The following is a 17,017-nucleotide window of genomic DNA, read 5'->3' as shown; positions in this document are numbered from 1 at the left end:
CCGCGCCGCGCATGTGCGCTGCACTGCATGCAATTTGCCATGCTGGAACTGAACTTCCCTGACTTCCTGGGATGCTTGCATCGCGCTCCTTTTCGCCATCCTCAACAAAAATAACTCCTAGGACCAGCTGCTCCTGCATATACTCCCTTCTACAACTCGTTGTTTCTCTGCTGTTTCTCGCTCTCAAAGTCTACCTCCAGATCGCATCGACTTATTTCTGCGAACCGTCTAGCTGACCACTGCAACCACTTCAGCATCCTCCACGAACCTCTCTTCTTCTCACAGACCATCACAATGGGTGAAGCCACTGTCAACGGCGACATGCCTCAATCTGCGTTTCTCTCGGTAAGAAACCCCTTCGGACCCAAGAAACCCTTCTTGCAATGGAACCCGCTTGGGCTTCTTGAACAACTCTTTGCATCAATCCAATGAACCTGCCTTGCTGACCACACGACCTTGAACAGCACCTCACCTCCTACCCCATCGTCTCCGACTCGGTCAAGACGATCAAGGAGAACCCGTACGGCGCCAAATCCATCGACCTGACCAACGCCGGCTACGCCAAATTCGTCAAGCCAGCCGTCCCTTACTTCGAGACGCCCGCCTCGTACGCGAAACCGTATGTCGCAAAGGTCGACGAAATCGGCGACAAGATTTTGTCCAAGATCGACGAACAAGTGCCCATCGTCAAGTCAGACACGAAGGAGCTTCAGGGCAAAATCTCCGGCTACATCAACTGGCCGCTCGAGACCGTCCACAACACCAAAGACTGGGCGTTCAAGACCTACGGCGACGAATACAAGAAGTGCGGCGGCGACGGTGTCGTGGCCGGTGGCAAGGCCGTCATCACCACGTCGCTCATCTTGAGCTCGGATGTGCTCAAATGGGTCAGCTCCTTTCTTCAGGCCAAGAAGGAGGAGGCCAAGGAGGTCGCCCAGGAGAAGACCAGCTGATGGCCCGTTTGAATTACCCAGAAATAATTGTTGTTGTTGTCAAACGCTTCCGCTCCTTGAACGAATGACGACCAGCGCAAAGTCTGGCAGGGAACCTCTTCTTGGAGCATGTACAAATTGGACTAGTCTGTGCATCTGCTGATATTCGATACCTCATGGCGACCGCGTGGATGCATGGCTTGGGGAGAGACGCTCGGAGCGCATTTGTTCCACCATTCGTCTGGAAATGGGACTTTTGAATCCAAGAAACCTGTCGTCTACGGGTCACTTTGACTCACAGTGCCCGAGTCCCACAAGTGTCGTGTCTTGTCGAGCTGAAAGGATGAGCAAGCGAGGTCTTTTAGTTTGGGGTTTGTTTGAATGCATGTCGTTTTGTTATTTCGCGATCCTGCATCTCTTCTCTAAGATAGCTAGATTAGGGCCGTTCCCACCTTTTAACCTACTAGGAATACATATATATGTATATACACACACAAAAATGGCTCAAGAAGGCACTGGTGCACCAAATCCAGCCCAGCCTCGATGGCTGCACCGAAATAGTTCCCTTCTCAGGATCTCGACACGTCATACTAATTCTAGACCACTAACCACTGCAGTGGAGTCGGTTGACCGGCTTATCTACCGCGTACAGCATAGATCTCTTTAGTAGCTAGATAGATACTTACAGAACCCTAATTAGTCCACGGGCATCATCTTGAGCGGTACTAGAATCACATGCTGATGATGTCATTTACCATGACAAAAAGTCCACGCAGCAGCAGCAGCAACGTGTTCCCTAGTATGAAACATAGCTGAGTGATAACTGCAGTCGACTTGACACGACATTTATTACTACAGAATGCCTCGTTGATTCTAGCCGTGACAGCATCAAAATTATATCCGTACTAGTATCCAGCGGTGTTTTGGCACGGCAATCAGGCCAGCTGACGTGTGCAGAGAAGATGTCGGGTCCATGGCATGGCGATACTAGTCAGTGACCCTCAAGATGAGATAGATATCTCAAGTGAGAGGGACCAGAGAGACAACTATAATACAAAATCGTGCATTACCAGAAGGAAGGTATCCTGGTTGATCATGTATACCTCCAACTCGCTAAGGTCCCGCAGGGTTCTGTACAACGTCTGGTCCCAGGCTCCCTGCGGTCCCATTACCTAGATATATAGCAGTGGGAACGTATGGCAAGGCCTACCGAGCGAGTTCAGGGTGTCTCCTGTGACAGTGTGATGCTGACCGGGTGGCGTGCTTTCAACCAGGGTGTCTCCGGTAACTCATCATTTGTACTGTATAGATCTTTCTTTCTCTCTGCGCTGCTTCCCTTCTGGCCCTTTGGCCTTCGTATCTCTCTGTGCGCCCGGGTTTTTGCCACCACAAAGGGCCCGAGTGAGTACAGAGCAGGCATACGTGGCAGTATCCGACGCCTCGGTGACGATGGCCTCCGCACGCAGCTAACTTGAGCAAGCTCAAGACCATGACGCGAAGGCGCTTTCTTCTGCAAGTCTAAGGGTTAGATCTCTGCCGCGAATGGCGACTCGGATCTATATCAAGTGAGGATCGCGGCTGGAAAGTGTCGATCCCGAACGAAGGGTCTCTCGCCAGACTAGGGGAAACGACCAGTTTTGCCAGAAGGGACGACAGGGTCCAAAGCCACCACGGGCCAGGAATTCTGCATTTAGCTTCCAAACGTCATTTTCGATCGGTGTGCCGCGATAAAGAGAGATCCGAGAAAGATGATCGAAGGGGATATGCACAGAGTCCGGAAGCAGTATTCGGCTCAAACCATCATCGGGACATCCTCGATGCGTCTTGAGGCTTTGCTCACCAAAGGAGGCAGCATAACAACAAGACCCCGGACCTTTGCCCCGAAGCATCCTGTGATGTTCGCCATGAGAACGACGATATCTCCGAGATTGTAGCGGCAGGAAACAGACCACGCGTATTTCTATGGACTGCGTGGCACAACTGGGCGGTGAAAGATGGAGGGAGGTGACATCCGAATGACATCCGACGCGGGCTAGAACCTCCGTGAAAACCCCCGGGGTTGTAGAGATAACTGAATCCCACCTCGATATCTTGGATTTCGGACATCATCACCTGCCTATGATAAGCCGACCTACTGACAGGTGTCGTTGTCCTCACGAATCCTCCCCTCTCCTAGAATGTCTCATGTTGTGGCTGGCTGCGTCAGCGGGACTTATCGCAACAGCAGTACGTATTGATCGAGATCTCGACGCGTGATAACTTATTCGACTTGTCGGTGGAAGAGATAACCTCAGGGAGAAGTCGGCCTTAACAGGCCAGCTAGCGGGGGTTTGCTTTTGTAGATAGGTACAGGGTAGAGAAGACCCAGTACGCCGCACGGAGTCGGAGACGGCCGTCGATGCGTTCGAAGTCTGGAGAAAAAGAAAGCATAGGTGGGTCAAGTGGAGGAGTTTGTCGACGACTCAACGTGTGGGAGACGGATAGCAGATGTTACCGTGTAGATAACTGGAGCGCCCGGTGCCCGGTGTATGTGGTTAGCTGAGACATCCTCTTCCAGGGGGTGTACAAAGTAGAGCCGGGTCCAAAACAGTTCGCAATCTCACTTGAGCGTCGACGCCTTTTTACTGTGTCAAACACAGCTGGTTGCGAGTGCAGTAAGTCAACGACTGTGACCAAGATGGTGAAAAGATCACTAAGACAGTAAGGTAGACAGATATCTACCACAGTAGTTGCCTGGTTATTCTGTAGAGAACGGTAGTCACGATGAGTGTTGAAAGCAATAGTAGTACTAAGGAGCATGCGGTAACCACCCGCGGCAACGGAAGTTCTTTCTTCCAGGCTGGGGGTGGCCTCAAGCTCAAGTTGCGCAAGCCTCGATGAGTTCGTCGATTCTGTTGTGTCATTCCATCGACCATCAGATTCAAATCCCATCTACCACTCCTCTTGCCCGATCCATCTACACTCCCTGTCCCCTGAACGATGCCACACGGCCCAAGCCTTTTGTCGACAAGCTTGTTTTACGAGAGATAAGCATGCACAAGAGGAGGGACTTGGCCAAACGCCCCCAAACTCTACACTCACTCTTCTACCAATCTTGCATCCATCCTCTCTCGCGATGCTTCACCTCAGTGGCAGCATGTTCATCGAGACATGCCGCCGACATCATCAGTCGTCGCTAATCGGGCTCGGAGCAGCATTCGAAGCAGGGGATATCAGAGATCAACAGGCCAAATCGCCTGCGTAACCCGAGTTTGTCAGGCTCCATGGCGTTGAAAGGACGGCTTATCATACGCAGACACCGTGCATTCTTATCGTCGAGCCGTAAGCACAGGGGTGGATGGGTTTTCTAACCCACCGCCACGCCAATCATGGCACAACGCCGCCCACCAGCCTCTGTCCAAAGAGAGGGTCGCCTGAGCCTTATCTAGCAGATCCCAAAGGTGGATCGTTTCCCCAATGCCACCACCGACTATACCCTGAGTGACGAACGCTTCCGGATGAAACCCTGTCGCTTGCTGCATCATTCTCGTGGCGAGACGAAGCTATGCTGTCGCTACACGACGAGCTGCAGTCCAGATGTGTACGTATATAGTCCTCCGGGCACCCGCCTCCTCGTGCGGGCTTTGTACCGACGAAATCTCCATCCGTGAGATAGGTATTGTGACACCTGGTGACCTTCACGATGTCCAAATACGTGACAAAATACATTCCCAGCGGGGCAACCCTCAAGGCGAGGGCAACCTCTGTCAAAGCATGGGAGCTTCCCAAGCAAGGTCAGTGTGCATCGTTATTTCCAACCAGCAGCTACTAACCTGTCTTCAGAGTCTGCCCTCGCTCCTCCAGAAGTATGGACAAACGCCGATATGGACCCTGTTCCGGAGAAATATCAAACTTGGACACTCTGGACATGGATGGCTTATTGGGCTACTGATACCATTAACTTGGGTACCTGGGAGACCGCCTCGTCGGTTATCGCTGTTGGCCTGAACTGGAGAGATGCCATTCCCATCATGGTTGTCGGCACTTCCTGCGTCGCTGTTCCTATGGTTCTCAACGGTGCCATTGGCGCCAAACTGCACGTTCCCTTCGCCGTCATTGTGCGTTCCGGCTTCGGTTACTACTTCGGTTACTTCTGTATTGTGTCTCGGGCTATTTTGGCCATGTTCTGGCTCGGTATCCAAGGGGCCAACGGCGCCCAATGCATCACCATCATGCTCACTGCCATTTGGCCATCCTATGCTCATATCAAAAACCAACTCTCGAGTGACGCCGGCATCACAACTCAGGGCATGGTCAGTTACTTCCTGTTCTGGATCATCCAACTTCCACTTCTGTTGATCCCTCCTACCAAACTTCGGTATCTCTTCATCGTGAAGCTGTTCGCTGCCCCAATTACTGCTCTCGCCACTCTCGGCTGGATCGTCAACAAGGCTGGAGGCGGTGGCGCCATCTTCAGTCTGCCAGAAACTGTCCATGGCAGCACACGTGCGTGGCTGTGGTTATCTTGCATGTCGTCTGTCACAGGTTCATGGGTGAGTACTTCCGCAATGCCGCGATTTGACTCATACTGACAATGTCTTCGAGGCCACGCTGGCGTGTAATATCCCTGATTTCAGTCGTTATGCGAAGTCTACCAAAGGCCAATACATCCAGCTTCCTTTCCTCCCTGCCATCTTCACAGTTTGCGGTGTCATGGGAATCGTCACGACATCGGCCGCCAAAGTCGTCTACGGCGAGTTCTACTGGAACCCGCTCGACATCGTTGCGCACTGGTTGGACAACAAGGGAGGTCGTGCAGCCGCCTTCTTTGCAGCATTGTCATGGTACATTGCGCAAGTCGGCACAAACATCACTGCCAACAGCATCTCAGCAGCCAACGACTTGACCGTGTTGTTCCCGAAATATATCAACATTTACCGAGGATGCATCATCGCCGCCATCGTCGGCGGTTGGGTCATTGTTCCATGGGAGATTCTGAGCTCCGCCACCACCTTCCTGGCATTTATGGGTGGTTATGCAGTCTTTTTGGCTCCTATGGCCGGAATCATCGCCTCGGATTACTGGCTTGTCAAGAAACAACACCTCGACGTCCCTGCTCTGTACGACCCGCATGGCCGATACAGGTATAACAAGACCGGCATCAATTGGCGAGCCATGCTTGCGTTCTTGCTTGCCGTCGGGCCCTGTCTTCCAGGTCTCGCATACAGCATCAACTCCAATACCCATATCACTACCGGCGCCAAGCATTTGTACAGTTTCGACTGGTTATATGGCTTCGTCGTCAGTATCTTCATTTACACGACCACAAGTTTTATCTGGAAACCGAGAAACCAACTCGTCCAACATACCGTATATGGTATCCCTCAAGATCCCACCGACGAGGAGGCCTACGAGGAAGCCTACGACGAGAAAGTTCTTCGGAAAGACAGCTTGGTCGGCAATCCAAAGAGTTTCGCCAATGTGGGCGGGGTTGACAGCGTGGCCAGCGCATTCCATTTGAGAAAGTCGTTTGAAGAGATCGCCAGAGAGAGCGCCGAAGTTCGTCGAAGCAGAGCCAGCCAAGGTGGCCAAGGTCCCCATGCTCCTGGGCATGTACCCGAACATCTGAAGGGCGTGGACGAGCAGGTTCTACATGAGAAAATGTAGACCTATGGTTGTTGTGATGGGGTTCTTCACATGCAAGACATCCCTCAGTGTGGAGGTGGCTTAACGCGGGATCAGTATTCAGGATGATGAATGAAATGTACTGTGTACAATTATGACTATAGACAATGGCTTGGTCGTTGATGACATGGTTGGAGGTGGTCTGGGGGAGATTGGATACCCACATTGCAGGGAATAATGTGCTTTTGATGAGATGCTCGTTATGTGTGAACGTTTCTCCCACCCTGCTCAATGATTCCTTACTCAACGTCGCCTCCGGAGCTATGTATTTTGAGGCCTCGAATCCATCAGACCAGAACTAGTATTTGAGCTTGTTCTTGTAGACAACTTGGACTGAGTCCGTGTATGACCAAGTACGTACTCCATCCCGGGTCAAGCGCGGCGCCTGATCATACTCCGTCAAGGGGAATCGAATAATGTGAGTCGTGACTTGATCCGGTCCGCTTGATTGCACGCACGGCCAACAGCAAGGCTGTGAGCGACAAGGGGATGGATGCGTCCAACCATCTGCGACGTCCGCCATGCTGAATCTTGCTTCAAGTGTGTCGGGCTGACCTTGGAACCGTACACTTGGCCCAGCATCCTGTGTCACTGCCTGCAGTGGTTGATAGAATACTAATACAGCAGATGTGCAGGCACTACAGGACAGATGTCCTGACCGTCCGCGTCCACCGCTCGAGAATTGGCCCCTACCTTGTGAAAATGAAAAGCCAGGTCCGAAACCGAGCATTCTTGAACGGCAACTCTCTTGTTGGTATTGGTAATTGGCCTTGAAGTTCCCCTCACAGTTCCTTCAGTGTTTTGTACACTTTCTCTCCAATCCTATCCATCAGACTCTTTCCGTGAGACGGATCTCTCTGGTGGGCTGCCTGTCCAGATGACCTCTGTGACTGTGACTGTGGGTGTCCATGACCCGCCATACCGCCAGGATATTGAGTCCAGCTCATTGAAGCAGCAGCTGCCCCAACACCGGTTCCAGCACAACATAGCGTCTGCGCCTGCGGCAGGAAATGCTCGGGAGTTAAGCACAAGACCCGTGCTTTGCGATTATTCCATCCTTCTCCCTCCTTCGCGGTCGCGTGGTAGATGCAATAGACTCGACTGTTGGTCTCTGCGGTATAAGAGGGAAGCCCCGAAGAGTTCGACGGTGTGGCATTTGCATATGGACCCCTTACGGGACGTGATAGGACGGGAGGAGAGACAATGAAACTCGCATGACCAGGCCCAAACGGCCCCGTAGCACCGTGTCGTCTATCGCTCTCGAGAAGCGGCGTGGGCCGTTTCTGCCACGACGACGGCTGGAGCGGGTCAGCGTTGCCGTCGACAAGTTGGAGCACGCCGAGCTTGTAGTCGCTGGTCCAGCTGCCGTTGGCGCTGTAGATGATTCCTCTGAATGTGAAACCAAAATCCTCCCCTGTTGGAGAGTTCGAGTTGGTGTTGTTGCCATTCGCATTGGTCAGGTCCCCAGGTCCTAGTATCTCCAGCCACGTCGGCCCTTCGTTGACCCCGCGTCTCCCACCATCGGGGCGTTCCCAAGCCAATTCCGCGCGTGAAATACAGACCAGCGTCTCAGGAATGGCTTGTTCGGGAGTGGCCAGTTCAATCAGAAACAGGTCTTGCTGGGTATCCGAGTGGTCGTGCAGCGGCCAGCCGGAATAGCAGCAGAACAGTCTGCGTGTGTTGCGGCTTGTTTGTGGTCGATTTCGATTTCCGATCCAAAACACAGTAGCATCGATGTTCCAATGATCAGGCAATCCCCGCAGAGGACCCAGAAACACCCACCCCCCCGGGTCCATGGGATCTTGCCTGCTCGACCGCAACACCAGCGTTCTGTGGGACGGGTTTCCGAGGCCGGGGTGTGCGCCGCAGAAATACACGTACCATGTCCCGTCGAGGCAGTGCAGTTCTGGGGCCCAGATGTCGACGGACCAGGGGCTGCCGGGGCTAGGTTTCCACACCACGCTCCTCGTGCATTGCGGCTGTCGGAAGTCTTGCATGTCTGCAGACTGCCATATCTCGACACGGTTGCCGGCCGTGAAGGTCAGGTAGAAGAAGCCGTTGGGGCCGGGGACCATCCATGGGTCGGGGGTGTCTGTGTCGCTGATGGGAGTGTTGGACATTGTTTCGACCTATTTTCCTGAACAGCGGGGCGGAGGGAGGAGGGGAGTTCAAGTTGTCTGGTTGTTGGTGGATGGAGCGAACAGGTTACATGTCTTCCAATGGATTTGATTTGTTTACACTCTAGGCGTCGGGAAGAGGATGGCTTTGATTGCATCTGTAGTGCCGTACTACTAGTATGCAGTGTTGATGGCTCATCGTAGGGAGATGGTTTGTTTGCACCGGTTGCGTACGAGTCATGTAGTACTAGTACGTCATACAAGGCTCTCTTCAGCTGTGCCAGTCAACTACATGTCTACCAAACGTACTACTTACCACGGCCACCACAGGACACAAACAATCTATTCTCCCAGATATCATGCTGCTACCGTCCCCATCAATCAGAAATAAGCAGAGTGAGGGGTGTTACGAAGCGTGCGAGACAAAAGTGATCAGTACAAAGGTTGATGCCGAAAAGGAGCGTATATGATTCAGGAGGCATCTATCAAATATAGATATATAGTTGCGCAGAAGCAAGAAAATCAAAAATGCAGAAACAAGATCCAACGCCAGTCGCTATGCAGCAAAACACAAGAAACCTGTCGGTCAACCAATGCAATGCAATTCCGCTCCCACCATGCCAGTCCCGACCCTGTACAAGTAAGCACGTCGAGAGGTCAAAACGCGCCTACGTCCCATGCCACCTTTTCTTTTTCAGACCCTTTTCGGTCCGGATCCTTTACGCAACCGCAACCGCGACGAAAGTAGGATCGCAGACGATATCGCTGACTTGACTGGGCGTCTCGAAAGTCCAGGCACCCTTGCCCGCATCGGAGAAAGTGATATCGCGGTTCTCGCCCCGGAGAACGATGATCGGGTTGCCCATATGGTCGAGGACCTGGCAACGATACTTTTGATCCTCGACCAACTCGCCGACGCGGAGCTCGACGGTCTCGAACGGCCCGCTAGAGCCGACCGGCATGGCTTCCTCGCGCTGTCCTGCCTCCAGAACGGTCTGCGAGCCGGTCTCGGTGGACTGGCTCTCCAGGACGACGCGCAGTTTGCCGGCGTCCGAATCGATCTGCGCAAAGGTTGGGTCGCACACGACTTGGCTGACCATGCTGGGCTCGCGGAGAGTCCAGGCACCCTTGCCGCCGTCGGCGAAGGTGATGTCGGTGTTGGCGCCGCGGAGCACGACGATCGGGCTGCCCATGTGGTCGAGGATCTGGCAGCGGAGGGCTTGGTCTTGCACGTCCGTGCCCAGGGTCAGTTCGACGGTGGCGAAGGGCCCGCTGAGGGCTGGGATGGCCGTGTCGCGCACGCCTTCTGCAAGAGTCACTTGGGCGCCGGTTTCGCCTAGGTCGCTGAGAGACACTCGGATTTCGTTGTCGACCTGACGGCGGCTGTGAGGGGCAGCCAGAGCGCCGGTGGCGGCAAGGAGACAGAGGAGGGAAGTGTAATGCATTTTGGAGATCATGGTAGGTAGGCTAGGTACTGTGCTGCGATGTTGCGTCTGGAGTTGGATGTTCTGGATTAAAGATTGGAAAGGAATGTCAAGTGGTCGGATTGGACAAGACAAAAGGAAACTAAGGAAAGAGATAAGGAAATAGTTGTAGACTCGTTGTGGAATGATTGTGTGATGATGGAGAAAAGCCATTTGATGGTGATGATGGAGGGCTTCTTTATACTTATCTCTAGACATCCTGTCGTGATTAGTAGGGATACCTTCTTGTCATCATCGTCGTCATATCCCAGCGGCGATGTGGAGGCAAGATGGGGTATCTGGTAAGAATGACAAGCATCGAGTGAGTATTTCAGATAGTAGGAGCGGAGTGAGTAAGAGTAGCAGAGTAAGATGCCACAATCAGAAGCGGTATAAATTAGAGCTGACCAGCCACGGCGGAAAGTGTTCCTCGGGTGGCAATATGATTGGTGCGGTACTCCTGCCAAGACAATTTCTTACCCGATCGGTCCATTGGTCTCTTCTGCATCCGGGGAGACCGTCACAGCGGCAGGGCATGGGTCGTCCGCAGCACCTGGGGCGTTGGGCCCGGGGTGCAAATGGCCCTTCTCAAAATAGTGATCAGTCGGTCCTGATGATACTTCCCCGAAAAGCCTCTGCCGTCAGCATGCCGGCCAAGCATTGCCAAGGAGAAGGAGAGTACTAAGAGGAGTGGCGGTGCTGACTGTATTGTACTCCCAACCCATAGCAGTGCCACAACGCTGGGCAAGCTGTAGGGGCAAGATGCTTCGGGAAGGGCCAGTAGGTACAGGTAGGCACCTCGGTAGGCGGTGATCTGGACTCGACGCAGGCAGCACGATGTGGCTCAACTCCGGCCGCGAAGGGACGGTGCATACGGCGCAGCACTTCAAAGATAGACTGTCATCATTGGTAATCCGAGCTATCTTGATTTCACACCGTAGCCCAGCACACCCACGTAGTATCTATCCCTCGTGGCGCGAGACTTATCTCGGTATTTCTTCGGGAGAACAGGTGGTTCCGTTGGGCCGTGGCTGCCGTCAACTGCTTCAAGAGGAGCAGGGCTGTTACCACGATAGGGTTGGGGAACACCAAAAAGGGGCCCAGGTGATCACATAGGTGCGTCAAGCAATGGCATGTCGCAACATGGACAGGACCGGAGTGGCTTCTGATTTGTTCGTAGCTCGTAACTCATAAACTCATATCTCATACCTCATTGTTCGTCATAATCCCAATATTAGTCTTCGTCCACATCCACAACGACCCGGGCACGGTCGAATAACCCAGTAGCAGGCGTATAAGCCGGTGTGGTAGAGGCGAGTAGTTGACTCCTTCTTGCCGCCGGTGTGGCTGGAATTAACCGTTCTTCGCGTCTTTCTTCTTCCCCGTGCCCTTGAGCGGCTGCTCGTCTCCATTTTTGCAGAAACCCTAGTGCCCTTTTCTTCTCATTTCGCTGCAAGACAACATCGGCGTCTTCCTCTAGCCTCTTGAACCTGAATGCCGCATTTCGCCAGCTCCTCAGTGTCTGCAACGCGTAGCTGGCCGTCCGCGTGGCACGGTACTCATCCGCCTTTTTCTGATTCTCAAGGATTTGCCTGGTCGGAAGAAGCCAGTTCGAGCCAAAGATTTGCAAACGGTCAACTAGTTTCTGGTTGAAAAACAAGTCTGCCTGGCGGTTCGATTCTTGTAGTTGTGTAGTCTTGTTGTACATTGTGACAATGGCGGTGTGGGCCATGCGTCTGGCACCGTCCGCATCCTTTCTCACTCGAAACTCGTCGGCTGCTATGTTCATCTCTCGGATTCGCGCAGTCTTCTCTCGCCACAGACGAAGAGCAGCTCGAGCGATATTCACCTTGACCTTCCTCCTCATGATCTTATAGGCCTCTGCATACTTTTCTTCTTTACTCCTCCTAGTGAATGCTCTCCATCTGCGGATATACTTCATACCCAGGAGCTTTCGGCGAGCTTCTTGCCCTGTTTTCTCTTCTTGGAGTAGTCGAGTTTTGTCGCGCCACTTCTGGAGGACGTGTTTGCTTGCGAAATACTCTGCAGCGGCATCCGCTCGTCTTTCATTGAGTTGTATGTGTTGCAACTGTGCAAGCCATCTGTTGAATATCCGCCGCACCAGATTGTCTTGGTAAACGAACACAGCTTGGCGCTCTGCCTGTTTGATTTGAACCCGTTTGGCCAACATCATTCCAAGGGCGTTCCGAACCGCCTGGCGATCCCGGAAGTCGTCGGCAGCGGCTTCCATCTCGTGTAGTCGTCTGGACTTGTCCCGCCATGTCCCAAACACTTTATTGATAATCCTTTCGTCTCGCACCCTGACAAAAAGTCGTTCACGAGATGCTAATGTCCATTGCTTGAGGGCGGATGCTGCATCTCGCCGGGCTCGGAACTCATCCGCAACTCTATCCATCTCTTGAATCTCTCTGACAATGTTTCCCCAGTGGCTAAGGGTCTTTCTGGCCAAGCTGTGCAGGTAAAAATTGTCCGCAAAGTTGTTCATCGCCGGGTCCTCATAGTCTAGCCACGCCTCTCTTTTAAGGTGCAGTTTCTGTCGCCATTGATCGAGGGCTTGAGATGCTAATTTCCGATTGTCAAGGGCCACGGCTTGTTGCCATAAAGGATCGTTTTCGTCAAGAGAGTCGGGAGACTCAATCCTCTCGGGCACTTCGGACCCTCGGCCGAATGCTGGCGAATTTCCTGCCGCGTCGTAATCTGTTTCGCCATCTGTTGTGGTCCCATCGGTCGTCAGGACAATATGCGCCTCTTGTAAGACGTCGAGGAACTTTTCGTTCAGGGGTGCGGCGGGATCGGTCTCGAGTAGGTCAAGCAGCCACCGCAGACAAGGATCCTCTGGATGGGTCACATGCCTATCTTCAGAGCATATCGCATTGTACTCCCTCTTGATCGCGCCAGGAGTGAAGTCGACCAAGTCTTCCTGGAGCCGAAAGAGTACACGGTGTAACCGGTCGATATCTTTTGGTGGGAAGTTTCTGATTTCATTGGCAAAAGATGCCTGCTCCTCAGGAGTCATGGTAACGGGAATGGTCTTCGACGTCTCCCATCATGTTGTGCTGCGGCGGTCATGACATGAATGCCGTTGCATCTGAAGTCGCAATCAGGACGCGGTCGCGTTCGAGCTTGGCAGAGAACGCGAAATCACGTGGCCAGATTTCATCCAACATTCCCACTGCAAGGCTCCGCGAGTTCTGCTTATCAACAGGGAGGACGTTGTTTGTACCTTATCATTTAGCTGACCGACTTTTCTCACCACCTCCGCATCCTCTCATCTTCTATGTATACGTGCTACTTTTAGCTTTGCTACTCCTCCTAACGGCTGGTGACTTGGAATATGTGACAGCCTTTCGCTAAGGGATGTGTATCTTGACACATTCCATCTGCCTCGGCTATGCACTTGGTGCCTTTCCAAGTGCTTTTTCATAACTTGAACAATCTGTCCGGCTCCAGTAATGTCTCCATGGTCTGCTTCCACTCTTCTGCAAGGGCAGGGTCAATAGCACAACCGTCATAACTGGCGTTGAACCGAAGTTGCCCATTATCGCCCACAGCCCCGACGAGGAATTCGCCGTCTCTTGCCCTGACATTGGATTCAAGATTTCGAAAGTCGGCAGCAATATCCTTTCCGCTCGGCATCATGCGCGTATCATACTTTCCGCTTCGAATGATGGAACCTCGGTCACCAACAGAGCTAATACCGCATGTCGCCAACCTCGAGGTAGTGCTTGCTGGGTAGTCACCTTGAACATTCCAGCCCCGTTTCCTGGTTGCATCACATCTTGCTTCCAGACGCTCCATAGTGTCCAGATACAGCAGCGGCAGGAGTTGTGTTGGACTCTTAGAGCCCAGATGAATCTCCTCTTCCAGAGATCTAGGACGCTTCTGATACTGGCGCAATTGTCGATCGGCTTGTCTTCCCAGAAGACGTAGTCTTCTGTCAAGGTCGAAGTCGCTAGGTAGGAAGGGCAGGCTCACACCCTCGCTGAAGGCTAGCATCAGGCTGTCTTCCCTTCCTACGGTTGATCTGCCGGTAAGGAAGGGTCTGGGATTGACAGGAAACGAACCCACAAACGGCTGGCGTTCATGCTGTGGAACATGTGGATTGCGCCGCTCCTCCATGAGCATCATTGCCACAGCAACCAGAGCAAAGCATCCGCTTCCTATACTGATGCGTGCATCACGGCACATCTGCGTCAGCCTTTGGCTTGCTCTAGGACTGAGAGCCGCACGAACTGCAAACGTGTTGATCGGCGGCACATGCGTGTAATCCAAGATAGCTGGAAACTCGGGCCTCATTGGTGTGGCTCTTGTCAATGGCAACCTTCGTCTCAAAGGATTCTGGAAAGCAGCTGGAGGCAGCTTTCTTGTGTGGCGCAATATACGGGACAGCGCCCAAGACCATCGCTCTTTCGCTGCACTCCCTGTTATTGGTGGATATAATGTCTCTTGTGCGGGCGGCAACCTGGCCACTGGAGATACAGAGCAGAGCGATTCCGCTTCATATGCTAACTGCGGTGCAGACGCATTGAGGAGATCGATGAATGAGGACATCCACCGCATGACAGTAAGGCCGTCGGTAATTTCATGAGCGGCCACGAGAATGAAGTGGACCGCCTGCATGGCATTGTCTGGTGAGTCGATCGGCATCACATATAATCGGCTCAAAGCCTTGGAGGCATCCAGACATCGCCCAGTGTTCAGTGTGTGGATGAAGAATTCATCAATGCTGACCTGGGGGTAATGGTCCTCGACAAAGGTCAATGAGTCTTTTGCCTTGCTTAACATCGTTTCCGAAGTCGTGTTTGGTTCGAAAACAAACAAGCGCTCCTCGGGGCTGTTGTTGAATTGATGGGGCAGAAGATCTGCTGCCTTGACGACTCTAGAAGCCAGCAGAACATGTTTCTCCCTCAGGACACTCCAGGCCTGCAAGATGCGGTCCCTCAAAGCACTCAAGGTCAACGAAGTCCTCAATTCTACGAGGAGATCCGTCGTAATATCTGCTCGCCCTTCGAACTCGCTGCCATCGACGTCGAACAAGCTCTCAACAATCCCGATGCGGCGGTAGTACCCGGAGTGGTCCTTCGTTCGCAATGTGTGCCAGTCATGTCGGGTTGTGGCATAACTTCCTAACCATTCGGGCCTTACCTGGGATGCCATCATGAGCGTTTCATCCGCTGCTGACCAGTTCCACCACACACGGAGACCAGGATTCTTTAGAGGCTCCCGCTTCCAATCTTTGGGCTACGGGAAGATCTGTGGTCTTGAGTAGCTGTCACTGCACGTGGTGAGCACGTTGCATTACGGTCCTGGAGTGATGACCAGTTGCTCCCGTCGAGAATCTTCACCTTGGAGAAGGAATCGAGATAGGTCTGCAGAGGCTATCATAGGTTGTCGTTCAAGGGTGTCATTATAAATAATATTGTTCACATCATCCAGGTGATGGCCCCAGCTTCTAAGGCCTTGGCCATCATAGACCCTGAACCAGGGTTATACCACACGTAATCTCCGATTTCTTTTCCCCTTTACCAACTTCCTTCCGACGTCGTCTTATGTCTTTTCTTTTCTTCTTTCTTCTTTTGCCCTCAGATCGACCCGCGTCGACCAGGGAAATGAGCCTGGGACAGTCGCATCAGCTATGGCAGCTCAGAGTGTATGTGATGGCCATGGGGCATTGTCTTTTCTGCAAGCTTGGCCCCTTTCATGCAAACCATCCGTACACTCATCCGGCTGTGGAAGTTTGACTGCGGGTTGAGGCTCACGCTGTTATTGCCAAGGCCTCAGTTCCGACAAACTTGAACTGCACTACAGGCACTGCAGTGGCTCTGCAACTCATGCCTGCGTGTAGTACTACATCGACTATACCGCAGGCTTGCTGCACTGCAAAGGTTGTCACTTACTGACGTGTCTATCCTGACGAGGGATGCTCAACGATGGCCAGCAACTGCGAGGTGCCTCCTTCAGATGATTCTGCTGTTGCTGATACTTCTAGGTGACTGACTTGGTATACGCCATGACGGTCAAAGCCAACGTCCCGACGATGTGGGCGAGAGAAGAAAGGTTTCTTAGTACTCTTCTAACTGATTCCGTTGCAGCCATACCTCTCCAGACCGCGCGGCTCCCTGGAAATCTGGCTGTCGATGCTTCCATTGCTCTCACAAATTTCGAGGAGATCAAAATGCTCCCAGCCGGGCTCACAAAAAAATACATTCGAACCCCTGCTCAGCCAAACGTCATAGCCGAGATCGTGAAGCCTAATCGGCGAGGCTGCAAATCCCTCCGACATTGTGATCAAACGCAATTTCTCTGATCTGGGACTCCATTCAAATGGTGAAGCAGTGCAAAAAGGCAGGATATATCTCTAAGCTGAGCTCTATCCGGCCTCCAAACCACGACCTCAACAGGCCAAAATTGCGTTCAGGATCAGAGGACAGAAACCACCTATGGGAGAAGAGCGGCGCATGTGTTTGTGTATTGTGGACCAGGCACCAAAGGTTGATCTGTCGCGTACTACCACATGCGCGTCTACGGTCTCCAGCCCAATAAATACTCTCTGCCCTCGCTCTTCTCTTTCCTCTCTTCTTTTCTTTTCTCCCATACGAAGCGCGCTCGTGACAACTCTTGAAGATATACATGGCACAGGCTACAATGTCTACAATCACATCGAGCTCTTCCGGCCAGTACCACCCCGACCAAGAATCAAGGCGTTCTCCCGAGCCAAATTCTTCTCAATCTTCCAGCCACCGCCGGTGCTCACCAACGTGATAACCGACGCGAGGAAAACAACCGTCCGCCCAATCAAGGCCTTCTCGAGGGGTTCGAG

General features: G+C 52.8%; 6 protein-coding genes across 6 annotated transcripts; 2 read left to right on the top strand and 4 right to left on the bottom strand.

Moving 5' to 3' along the window:
- Window positions 1-294: 294 nt before the first annotated feature.
- A1O1_04857 (uncharacterized protein) lies at window positions 295-953 on the top strand (the record flags this gene model as incomplete). Its single annotated transcript, XM_007725746.1, has 2 exons — window positions 295-345; window positions 465-953. The coding sequence occupies 2 exons, from the start codon at window positions 295-297 to the stop codon at window positions 951-953; spliced, it is 540 nt and encodes a 179-aa protein (XP_007723936.1).
- A 3,661-nt stretch (window positions 954-4,614) lies between these two features.
- On the top strand, window positions 4,615-6,578 carry A1O1_04856 (uncharacterized protein; the record flags this gene model as incomplete). Its single annotated transcript, XM_007725745.1, has 3 exons — window positions 4,615-4,705; window positions 4,755-5,464; window positions 5,517-6,578. 3 exons carry the CDS (start codon window positions 4,615-4,617, stop codon window positions 6,576-6,578), a joined length of 1,863 nt encoding a protein of 620 aa, XP_007723935.1.
- An 800-nt stretch (window positions 6,579-7,378) lies between these two features.
- On the bottom strand, window positions 7,379-8,716 carry A1O1_04855 (uncharacterized protein; the record flags this gene model as incomplete). The annotated part of the gene is made up of 2 exons (XM_007725744.1): window positions 7,379-7,705; window positions 7,772-8,716. The coding sequence occupies 2 exons, from the start codon at window positions 8,714-8,716 to the stop codon at window positions 7,379-7,381; spliced, it is 1,272 nt and encodes a 423-aa protein (XP_007723934.1).
- A 716-nt stretch (window positions 8,717-9,432) lies between these two features.
- On the bottom strand, window positions 9,433-10,158 carry A1O1_04854 (uncharacterized protein; the record flags this gene model as incomplete). Its single annotated transcript, XM_007725743.1, has 1 exon — window positions 9,433-10,158. The coding sequence occupies one exon, from the start codon at window positions 10,156-10,158 to the stop codon at window positions 9,433-9,435; it is 726 nt and encodes a 241-aa protein (XP_007723933.1).
- Window positions 10,159-11,410: 1,252 nt separating this feature from the next.
- Window positions 11,411-13,213, bottom strand: A1O1_04853 (uncharacterized protein; the record flags this gene model as incomplete). Its single annotated transcript, XM_007725742.1, has 1 exon — window positions 11,411-13,213. The coding sequence occupies one exon, from the start codon at window positions 13,211-13,213 to the stop codon at window positions 11,411-11,413; it is 1,803 nt and encodes a 600-aa protein (XP_007723932.1).
- Window positions 13,214-13,617: 404 nt separating this feature from the next.
- A1O1_04852 (uncharacterized protein) lies at window positions 13,618-15,354 on the bottom strand (the record flags this gene model as incomplete). The annotated part of the gene is made up of 1 exon (XM_007725741.1): window positions 13,618-15,354. One exon carries the CDS (start codon window positions 15,352-15,354, stop codon window positions 13,618-13,620), a length of 1,737 nt encoding a protein of 578 aa, XP_007723931.1.
- Between the last annotated feature and the right edge of the window lie 1,663 nt (window positions 15,355-17,017).

The sequence above is a fragment of the Capronia coronata genome (genome assembly GCF_000585585.1).
Source record: "Capronia coronata CBS 617.96 chromosome Unknown acBCG-supercont1.4, whole genome shotgun sequence".
NCBI classification, from domain to species: domain Eukaryota; kingdom Fungi; phylum Ascomycota; class Eurotiomycetes; order Chaetothyriales; family Herpotrichiellaceae; genus Capronia; species Capronia coronata.
The sequence above is the reverse complement of the archived record's forward strand: the minus strand, read 5'-3'. Positions and strand labels throughout refer to the sequence as shown.